This window comes from Octodon degus, unplaced genomic scaffold (assembly GCF_000260255.1).
Source record: "Octodon degus isolate 3935 unplaced genomic scaffold, OctDeg1.0 scaffold00230, whole genome shotgun sequence".
NCBI lineage: Eukaryota > Metazoa > Chordata > Mammalia > Rodentia > Octodontidae > Octodon > Octodon degus.
The window spans coordinates 3,421,335-3,433,263 of NW_004524806.1; the positions used below are offsets into that span (position 1 = coordinate 3,421,335).

Genomic DNA, 11,929 nt, shown 5'->3' on the forward strand with positions numbered 1-11,929 from the left:
AGAGAGGAGAGAGGAGAGAGAGGAGAGAGGAGAGGAGGGGGAGAGGAGAGGGGAGGGAGGAGGGAGAGAGGAGAGGAGAAGAGAGAGGAGAGAGAGGAGAGAGGGGAGAGGGGAAAGGGGATAGGGGAGAAAGGGAGAGGCGAGAGACAAGAAGGGGAGAGAGAAAATACAGCCACTGAATTATAAATCAAAGAATGAGACTTCAAGGAGAGCTTATCTTTTGGACTGGTAAAGTGAATGAAAATGACAGATTTCAAAAAATCCTCAAATGTACCCCAAAAGACCCAATCAGATAGGAGAATAGTCCTGCATTCTTATAAGGTTTCTTAACAAATTTCTCTGTGTTAGCACTGAAATACAGAAAGCCATAACACTGGCAAATGAGAAATGATGGGGTTTGTTCAGTGGGAGTATATGAACTTATGAGCCCTTATGAATTTCATTTTAGACATTTATGATAGCGGTGCTCTGGACCAGTTCACAGAAAAGGACTCTCATAAACAAAAAGGGGTAAATGTACTGTTGGGAATTGAGAGCCTTCCTTTTTTTCAGTAATATATAGCTCGTTACGCAAATAAGCATTTTACTTAATATCAATACTTATACCACTTAGGAGCCATTAGAGTAACTTCATCCTATAATGAGGGTCTGCTATAAGCTCAAAGAACATCTCATTATTTGACTTTGAGGCACAGAAAGTTATTTCAACTTAAGCAGTCAGTAACCACCACATAGTAAAGGCATAAAAGCTTATTCAGTCTTTGCGGATTTATAAAACAATACAGCAAGATCTAGTACAGATTGTTCAGTGTTAAGCAAAGCCCTCAACTGACAATGAAGTGAATCATTTTAAATAAAGCACAACATTTGCTTTCTAATGTCTTGAGTGCTAAATTAACTGAGAGAAAAGCAGAGCACACAGTGCTTTCACACACCCAGTTCTGTATATGATTCTCTGTTCCTTGAGAACATTACCAAGTTTTTCAACTTCTTTCCTCAGCTACCTAAAGGGAGAACAGTTATTAATTACTTACATTAACAAGAGATTCCTTAAATTTGATGTGAAGTCTGTAATTAGAAAGGGCAATGATGGCATCCTCAGCACGGCCCACATACTCTGTGCTCTCTCCATGAAGCTCCAGGAAAGGAACCTTCAACATGGAAGAAGAAATCCTTCTGAGTTCTGAAGCAGTAAAGCAGTTTTCAAACATGGATCACGTGAATGGTTGGTAAACCTTTTGTCATCCAAGTTTAAAGCAAGTGAGTAAGGGACCTAAAAAGTTTATACATATTTAATTCAACACCGAGTTATGAGAATTCTAGATAGAGAAATAGCAATGACAGAGAAAATCACCTCAAAAAGTTAATTCTCAGAAAATAAACGCCAGCTCATATTTTATGTGCATTCTGTAGGGAAAAAAAATACATAACTATATGAGGCATCACTTCAACTCATTAGCTTTGCTACATCATTACTATCACATAATTGAAAGTATCCTTAATTACCTGAAGATTCTCATCCTCTCTAATCAGCTGCTTCCTGGGAAAGATCTGATTGGCCTGGATGCACTCAAGACTGTGCCGAGTCTCTTCATCCTGTAAACAGCCAAAAATCATTAATTTTAAGACTTCTGGTCATCCATATTGTTTTTATGCCATGCTTACTTACATAATCCTAACAAATCCAATGACAAAGGTGAGCAGGCAGAAAAGCTCAAGTAAAACATACTTATTTCAAAAGTGTACCAACCCAGTATGTTAGATGTTATGTGTTTCCAAATAGATTAATATACTAGGTGCTACTAAGTGTCCCTCAAAGGTCCCTATATTAAGGGGTTGGTTGTCAGTCTGGCATTATTGGAGAGGTGGTAGGCCTAGCAGGAAGATGATGCGCCACTGGGAACTTCCCTTAGAGAAGACAGTTGTTAAGGCTGGTTTTAAATTCATTTTGTAGCCCAAACCTCCTGGATGATGTTTAAAACTCATGCATGGGCCAGTATGGGGGCACAAGCCTGGAATCCCACCACTCGGGCTGAGGTAAAAGGATCACAAATTCAAGGCTAGCCTGGCCAATCTAGCAACTTACTGAAATCCTGTCTCAAAATTAAAAAGTTATGCAGGGATTCATTGAAAGTAGAAGACAAGGGCTAAGAATGTAGTTCAGTGGCAGAAAGCTTACCTAGTATGTTCTAGGCCCTGGATTTCATCCCTAGGCATTCCCCCCTCCCCCAACACACACAAAAAGAAAAGTAGTACAAGACAGATCAATAGTTTAATGTAAATACCAAAAGTTCACTGATACAAGCTTGGATTCTACCCTGCAACTAACCTTTAAACACCTACCACTAGTCAAGTTTTGGTGTAGTGTTTAAAAAAAAAAAAAAAAAAAAAAATTTTTTTTTTTTTTTTTGGTACCACAAAAAAAAAAAAAAAAAAAAAAAAAAAAAAAAAAAAAAAAAAAAAAAACAATTATCTGAAAAAACTGTTACAATGTTCTTTCCTTTTCTAACTTTCTATCTCTTTGAAGCTGGATTTTCCTCATATATTTGAAATAAAATAACATACTGTTACAGACTGAATGCAACAAAGATAAGAATCCAACAGATTTCTAAGCCAAGCACTTAAAGAGATATGGAAAGTAGCCAGGTGTGGTGATGCACCCCAGTAACTTTTACACTCAAAAGGTTGAGTCAGGAGGCCTGGGCTACATAAGAGTTCAAAACCAGCCTTAACTAGAGACTCTGTCTCAAAGCAAAACAAAAGAAAGATTTCAAAAGGGTAAAACAGCTGCTGTGCCAGCCCCACCTCAGGGGCACGCTGAGACGGCAATTGAGACTGGGCATGGTGGCACGCAACTATAATCTCAGCTCTTGGGAGGCTGTAAACAGGCAGATCACTACAAGTCCGATCTAGTAGTGAGACCCTGAACACCCTGTAGACTCTTCCCTAAAATACAAAAAAAAAAAAAAAAGGTGAAACAAATACAGTTATTTTGGTTGAGAAAAAGTTTTTTTCAAATGTATTACTTATATGCTAACATATAATTGGTCTGTTACTATTATTTTCAAATAATTTTATGGACATTTTAAGGATTTCTCAGCTTAGATCTACAATACAGTAAATACAGGAAAATACGCAACTCCTCTTGGATGTCCTCAATAATTTAAGAATGTAAAAATAAAGACGGGGCACGGTGGCACACGCCTGTATTCTAAGTGCTTGGGAGGCTGAAAACAGTAGAATCACTACAAGTCTGAACCATATAGCAAGACCCTGTAACAAAAAAAAACCAAAAAAACATTTAAGTTAATGTTACTTCTCCATTACTGCTAGAGATTAACCATGATTGTTAAGAACTATAGCTGACAGGGGGATGTGGTGATTCATGCCTATAATCTCAATATTCACAAAGGTGAGGTGAGCCAGGAGAACTGCTTTGAGTTAAAGGTCAGCCTGACTACAAAGCAAGTTGTCTTAAAAAAAAAAAAAAAAAAAAAAGAGCCAGCCAGATAGCTCAGCAGATTAAAACGCCTGCAAGCAGGTGCAAAGGCCAGCAGTTCAGTCTGGGTCTGCAGTGTGGGCCCCGCCCCCAGGGGATACTGAAAAGGCAATTGAGACTGGGCATGGTGGTACACACCTGTAATCCCAGCACTTGGGAGGCTGTAAACAGGAGAATCACTAGGAGTCCAATCTAGTAGTGAGACCCTAAACACCCTGCAGATCCTTCCCTAAAGTATCAAAAATTATATATATATTTATATTTATATATATATATATATATATAATATAGAGAGAGACATATAACAATTTTCAGAAACAAAATTATGAAAGTCTTGTCAGTTTCTCATACAAACAAAACAAAGTTGTTATATTTTAATAAAGCTGGTATCATACAGGTTGGGGTTCTTTGAAAGTATTATGATTATCCAAGTATACCAAGGTTCGGTCATGGCTCCAATTCTATAATCACCAAAACATGCTTGCTAAAAATGTTCTGTCAATCTGTACCATTTTATCCCTTTCTACTCATTTTCTCTAAGGTCAACAAATGCATGAAGAAATGAGAAGTCATGGGGGGGGTGTCTTTTTTTAAAGGAATCAAATTTTCTCTTATAAGTACACGGTTTTTTTAAAAAAAGCCACCCAAAAACCTAATTTCATTTTTGAGTATTTGCACTTAAAGAGACCTAAAGAGAAATGATGTGGTGAACCTTGAATTTAGGACAGTTTTTTTCACATATCATGGAGGATAGGTAGGAAATGCTATAGAACCTAGTGGGTAAGGAGCTTTAAAGATTCTTACAAACTCTAAACTTCTCAGCATCACCTCAACTAGCTTTTAAACTCACATGAATGTATAAGGCCTGAACTTTCATTTTTACAGATTTGTTCATTATTTCTCTACTCAGTTTTACACTGGGTCAGAATTTAATAGAACAGCTCAAAATGGAAATACTGTAGCAGAGAAGTGGGAAAAGAAGGAATAAGGAAAGGAAGAAAAGTGTGGGAGTAAAGCAGAGGGGTGAGAACAGAGAGAGGAGAAAAAGGAAAAGTGGAGGGAGGGAAAGAGGGAGAAAGGAGAAAAAAGAAAACGAAAAATGAGAGAAGCCATGTATTTACCTACTCATTCTTGCTAGAATCCGCACTTTGATGCTAATCCTGTCCAATATACAGGTAACCAAAGAAGCTACCGAAACTGAAAATGGAACGAATGATTTTCAATGTAAGAGAACTGAGAATTAGGCCAGCCAGAGCACTTGTTTTATTTTGTTTTTTTTACAATCTAATCAAATAAATATTCTTTTACAACATACTATCTCAGTTTGTGTTACCTGTAAAGCTTAAAAAATGTTTCCCTTGTGCATAAAAAGAACTTAATTCCCAAAGATTAACATTAGGACTAACTTCCTACAAGGCTGATTGAAAAAATACTTGATTAAAGAGCTGAATTTGGCAGTTAAATTAACTGGCTAATTTTATTATAGTTTCTCTGAGTTTGTGGGTAACAAGGAAACCAAATTTGATATGGGTGACAGTGGGAAACTGGGAGTAGATAGATATTGGAAAACGGTAGTCTGATAAGACACTTGGAAACAAACATTTCCTAAACTATGAGCAATAACTTAGTAGTACTGGAGAATGCCTTCCACATGTCAATTTCCTGTTGTTACTGGGCACTGTGGAATGTGGCAATTGTTAGTCTCCACCTAACTCCATAAAGTGAGAGGGGCTAGTTTGTAAGAAGACACTGTTTACCAATTAGCCCTGTCAGATAATTTCTAGTGTTCATGTTCACAAAATCTAAAAATAAAAGTAATCACCAGTCTTACTAGGGTCAATTCCATTTACTCTGCAACCCTCCAACCCCAAAGATGAGATCTCAATATGTGGTCCAGGCTGGCCCAGAACCCTCTATGTATGCCAGAGTGGCCTTGAACTTGCTAGCCCCTTACCTCAGCCTTCAAGTAATAGGATCTCAGGTGTGTGCCATCACATCTGACTATTCCATTCACTACTTTTATGACAGGTATTAAAAGCTGTCAAAAATATATTTCTCTTGAGGTATACAACTCCCTTGGAATTTATGTCAAAATAATCCAAAGGGATAGAATACAGGTCGTGGGGATCAGAATACACAACAGTAGGCATGATCTTATACGACATCTGAATGATATGTATCAGAATTCACTGCACATTTCTTCCCTTGCAAAGGTTGGAGATTTTCCAAATAAAACATGAAAAAAACTGTCCTAATGCCTCACCTCTCAGAGATAGATTTTAATTCCTTTTAAGAGTCTTTAAAATTATATTTTGACATTCTTTATATGTAAATTTTAAATATAAAACAATACTGCACTCAAATCAGTAGAGTTATATATTAAAATAAAAATAGGGCTGGGGAGATAGCTCGGAAGCCTAAGTGCCTGCCTGGCTTTGATCCCTGGTACCACATGTGGTACTGGCCCCATGCAATGCTGGCCACTAAAACTGCGTGTGGTGGCGTACACCTGTAATCCAGAGGATCACTGAGTCTGAGCTGTGTAGTGAGACCCTGTACCAAATAAATGAATAAAGATTAAAAATAATTTTTAAAATAACGCAAAAGTACATTAAAGGATAAACTCTCAGTACTGCTCTCATAAACCTCATTATTAGCTAATCATAAGCACTGACAAGTATATCATTTAAAAGATGAGTGTTTTAATTTTTAAAAACTGTGGATAAACTTGTAAAATATAATTTAGCAAAAGTTTATCAATGTTTAGGAACTGGAAAAAAACTGAAATTTTAATAATGCCTGCAAACTAAGAAAAACTGGCCCACTTTCAAGAAACGAACAGTTACCTTTCTCCTCCCTTTCCTCTGACATTTCTGAACTGGGTTGCTTTTTAAAAAAAAAAAAAACAAAAAACTTTAATTTTGAAAAGCATTTTCTACCATGTCCCTAATGAAGCTTAAAATTAATGTGGTCTTTTCAATATTTTCTTTGTGCACCAGCATGAAACAGTTTAGACCGAGGAAACATCAGTGGTAGAAATAGGACCATATTACAGACAATCATTTCTCTTTTAAGCCTTGAAGCACTGTTTACATGTCCTCAAGACTAATAAAAATATGACTGGCTTAATGCCCTATCTCTACTTACATTGAACCCTCAATGGCCCACAAGTCACTATTATGTTCATTATGTGCTCTTTTTGGCCAAAGATTCAAGAGGAGGCATTCAGAGCTGCACTATTATGACATCAAATACTGCCTTAAAAAGACACAATAGAAAAAGCGGAAATTGCAAATTTATTAAAAATGCTGCTATGCGGCCAAGGAGATAGCTCAGTAGAATAAGCACTTGCCTGGCAAGCAAAAGGCCCTGAGTTCAATTTCCAGTACCACAAAAAAACAAAAACAAAAATGCTGCTATGTAAGATAATGCATTTTTAGTTTAATTTAGCCATTCTACAAACACAAACTTCCAAACATGTTGTACACAGTTTTATCAATTAAAAAAAATTAAAAACATATGTAGATGATCATCTCACAATTTTACACATACCCAAACTAATAAACACAAAAAAGCATTTTTACTACATCTTGCTTCCTAGGCTTTTATTTTTTGGGCTCTGGGAAATGAATTAATGACCTTGTGCATAGATCACATGTATTCTACCACTGAGCTGCACCACTTGCTCAGCTTCCTAGGAAAGATGGAATTAAAAATAACCCAAGAACTATGTGTTAATCAGTCTTGATTCTACTTACTAGCTAACTTAATGAGACACATTACTAAACTCACAGAATTCAAGTTAACAGAAACAAAATTATACAATGAATATTATTTAGTGAGGAGAAAAAGAGACTAGAGAGTTCCATAATAAAGGGGAAAAATGAATGATTTCTTATAAAAACAGAAATGGGTTAACCACGGATTCATTAATGTTCACTTAAATTATCAGGATTGAGTTCAACTCCAATTCTCTTTATTTTCTTGTACTTACCATGACAGGAGGCCCAGATCAGGAGGAGAGATCCCCGTCCCTTCTTCAGTGTCTGACAAGGCTCTTCTTTCTCTTATGCTCAGATCTTTTATTTGAAAAGGGGGGAAAAAAGGGCAAAATTGGCAATAGTTTTCCCCATAATTAGCTAGATTCTAAATAACAGGACTGCATATACATAGACTTAAAAACCTAACAGAAATCAGCCAAGAAAAAGTTGAATATAATCCAGCCAATTCTCACTAGTCAATTCCAAATTTGATGGTTTTGTACAAATCCCTATGGACTTAACCAAGTTCTACCAAAAAAGTAGCAACTCCTTTTTTTTTTTTTTTTTTGGCGGTACCAGGGACTGAACTCAGGACCTTGTGTTTGTCAGGCAGGCACTTATTCTACTGAGCTATCTCCCCAGCTCAAAAATAGCAACTACTAACATTCCTATATGAAAAACATTACAGGCTTTGGATAAAAATAATAAAGCAATAATTAAAATCAATATGCAAATCTAAAAAATATTATTTTTCAGGATATTTGTGATTATGTTATTCAAAACGGATCGCCCTATCAATAGAAAGAAAACTGACTTAGTAATGAACAAACTGCCTGATTTATATTCTACACTCACCAGAAAATTTACAGTATACTATTAGTATCTTTTACATAGATTTTTAAAAACAAAAGGGGGAAGTACCAACTAGAAATGCAAAGTTAGGCTACTGAGACTACTATCTCATCTTTAAAAACTGCTCTTTTCTTTGAGTAACTTAGTTACATGCAAAGTCAACATTTCCAGTTTGCTAGAATTCTACAACAAAGGATATTTTAGGGAGGTAAGCTTCAATTTCAACATAAGCTCTCTAAGAGCAATGCTGAGTAAATGGAATAACGAGTCCCAGATCATATGGAACTGTTGGAAGTTGTTAGAGAAGTGGCATCATTTTATTGTGGTTGTTGGGTGAGTAACAGTCTAGACTGTTGAGATGAGGAGCCAAGAAAGGAGGAGACTAATTTGAAGACTACTGTAATAATCCAAACTATATAATGTTTATAAGGCAGTAGTAACAGAAATGGTAGGATGTTGCAAAACGGCTATCGCTGAAAGTACTGTCCACAAGATTTGAGCTAATGACTTAAGAGTGAGATAAAAGAAGCCAGCTGTGGTAGCACACACAATTGATATCCTAGAAATCCAGAGGGTAAGAGAATTATGAGTTCAAGTCCAGTCTAAACTATACAGCAAGATACACTGCCCCCCCCAAAGAAAAGTGAGCAGAGAAGTCCAACTTTCTGCCCACACAACTGGAAGCCAGGATTTCTCATTTATTGACACCCACTAAGAACAACAGATTCTTACACAGACAGAAGGAGTAACATGAGTAAGAAACCCCCATGTCTGTGATGCCTAGTTAGATATCCAGCAGGAGACACCCAAATACTCAATAAACAAAACTGGAGATCAAGAGAGGAAAGTCAAAGATAAAAATGTGGGAGACATTAGTGTATGGATGGCACAAAAGCCACAACTCAGAAAAAACTATATGTGGAAAGGCTGAGAAGGCCAAAGTCAGGGGCTTAGCATATGCTATTCTTGAGAGGTTGGAAGAATGAAGGAGAACCATATGTTTCAATAATAAGGCAAGTCAGAATCACTCTTACAATTCCTTCAATCTACACCAAGGAAGCTGGGGGTGGTGATGCACATCTGTAATCCCAGCACTCAGGAGGCGGAGGCAGGAGGATCATTGCAAGTTCGAGAACAGTCTGAGCTACAAAGTGAACTCAAAGCCAGACTGAACTAACCCTGTCTCAAAAAAGATACAAAACAACTAACTCAAATCTTTGTGGTCTGACTCAGCTTAATCCAGAATACTATAACATGATTTCATTTATTCATTTGCTCCACAAAATATTTATTCAATATTTATTACATTCCAGGCATTGTCCAGACTTTGGGGAAACAATTGTGAATAAAAAGTCATGACCTTCAATATTATTGCTTATCTTTTCTCAAGAAAAACAAGTGGGGACCTAATGTCAGGAAGTTGGTGCTGCAAAGAAAACAGGCACAGGGGATAGGAAGCAAAAAACGCCATTTTAGAAAGGATTGTAAGGATGTGAAAAGGGGGTCTGTTTAAGAAGACAGGCAAAGAAATAATTTTAGAATACAAACTTATTAGAAGTGGTTAATATAAAGAAATTTTTTAAATTGAAAACATTAAACCTCAACTCTTAAAAAACTGCCCTAATGTTATGCAAAAAAAGTGATTTAGAATAAAATTACTAATGACAGCATCACATACACAAACTTTTATTGTTCTTGTGGAGAGAGTACTGGGAACTGACCCAGGGCCTCATATATCAGCACTCTGCCACTAAACTACTATACAAACCCAGCCCAAATACTGTATCTTAAACAACTTAAACCAAAGGAAATCTGCTATATTTTGCAAAAATTTTCTTAGACAATTCAAAGTGTAAACACAGTAACAAATATCAAAAATATATGTGGAATGTGAAAAAACTGAAAGCTTCACAGTGTTGTTGGGAATGTAAAACAATGAAATTTCTGTAATGTTAGTAGTTCCTTAAAATGTTAGTCACCACATGTAGGCAGGCACAGTGTTACACACTTATAATACAAGCTACTCATAAGGCAGAAGGATTATAAACTCCAGGCCACCCTCAAAATAAAAAGGGTAAGAGACTCTAGACATGGTGGCACACACCTGCAATCCCAGAACTCAGAGGGTGAAGCAGGAAGACTATGCAAGTTTGAGGCCAGCTTTGGCCACATACTGAGTTAAAGGCCAGCTTGAACTATATATTGCCTGGGGAGGGTGGGATCTGGAGATTATAGCTCAGAAGTGTAGTACTTGAGATTCAATCCCTAGTTCAATCCCTACTAACCCCCACTCCCCAAAAGTCACAATATAATCCATCAATTTCCTTTTTGAATATATAAACCAACAAAAGTAAAAGTATGTTCAAAAGTTTCTTCACAAACCTTCACAGGAGCACTATTCTTTAAACCCCAAAAGTGGAAATAACCCTAAAATACATTAATTTATTAAAGAATAACGCAAATGTACATATACAAATATTCAGCAATGAAAAGGAAGGAAAAACTGATACATAGCACAATACAGATGAATGCATAATGCTAAGTGAATGAATTAGGAACCAAAAACAGGCCACAAACTGTAATTGCATTTATATGCAATACCTAGAATTGGTAAATTGTTATGACAGATGTATTCTAATACATGAAGACAAACAAAACACCACTATTTTACAACTGCTAATGAAATACAGAATACATATAATGATCTTCTCTCTACAGAAAAATAATCCCAATTTTTTACATAAACTGCAAGACAAAGACACAGAAGAGAAACCTACAGATTAAGAGACATGTGACCATTTCAACTAACTGCAATATGTGGGTTTTACAATTTAAGTTTTAAGTAAAAAATAAATAAATTAACACCAGACATGTTGGTGCATACCTATAATTCCAGCACTCTGGGCAACTAATGCAGAGATCAAAAGTTCAAACTCAGCCTGAGCAATCTGGTGACTGAGCAAGACCTTTTCTCAAAATACCGTATGAAAAAAGGCGAGGGTATGCAATGTAGTGTAAAGATCCTAGGTTCAATCGGTACTAGTTGATACACTATGTCAATTTGAAAGTTTAAAAGTTTAATTAAGTGACTCAACAGACAGCCAGGATTTTTAGTTTGTAAACATCTTCATCTTGTGAAAGAGGAGGGTATGAACATTGAGTTCTACACCCCCAGCCCCAGGGTAGCTTGTTTATACTATAAGGAGGGGAGAGAGGCTTGCTAGAAGCCGCAGCTGCTGCCCTTCCCTTTGCTCTTTGCTGATTTCTGCTGCCATGAACTGTTGCCCTCTGCCATGTGCCACTCCGCCTGGGAGCCAGCCAAATATAGATTAAAACCTCCACAAACTTGAAATAAATAAACCTTTCCTTTCTTAATTTTGGGTATCAGGTATATTGTCCCAGCAATAAGTAAAAAATAATTGAGACAAATCCCTAGAACTGTGAGAAATCTGAACACATAATGATGGTATAACTATTAGTAATGCTTTACATGATTGACAATATTAATGTGGTAAAATGGTTTTTATGCATGGCTACTGTTTTATTAAAAAATAAGCCACAGATATAAATACAGGTGAAGTAATATACCAAAGAGTAGGTGAAATGAGCACTTTATGAAACAAGATGAGCCATGAGTTGGCAACTTTTGAAGACTGTGAGGAAAGTAAATGAAAGTAATTTATTAGATAATTTTTTTCTATCTCTGAAATATTCACATGAAAAGTTTACCTTACAATTCTACTCAGAAGCTCTGGCTGAGAGGGTCCTTTTGGCATTGTCTTTTTTTTTTTTGGGGGGGGGTACTGGGGACTGAACT

General features: G+C 36.5%; 1 protein-coding gene across 9 annotated transcripts in view; it reads right to left on the reverse strand.

Moving 5' to 3' along the window:
* Nucleotides 1–11,929, reverse strand: part of Mtmr3 (myotubularin related protein 3) — a 166,340-nt gene that overhangs the window by 60,319 nt on the left and 94,092 nt on the right. For all 9 annotated transcript variants that reach the window (XM_004645543.3, XM_023705807.1, XM_004645541.2 and 6 more), the window contains exons 3-5: nucleotides 7,494–7,578; nucleotides 1,507–1,596; nucleotides 1,035–1,151 (exon numbers count right to left, since the gene is read on the reverse strand). In XM_004645543.3, the coding sequence (XP_004645600.1) occupies nucleotides 1,035–1,151; nucleotides 1,507–1,596; nucleotides 7,494–7,496 (210 nt within the window). In that variant the 5' untranslated portion in view covers nucleotides 7,497–7,578. The remainder of the gene's footprint in view (nucleotides 1–1,034; nucleotides 1,152–1,506; nucleotides 1,597–7,493; nucleotides 7,579–11,929) is intronic.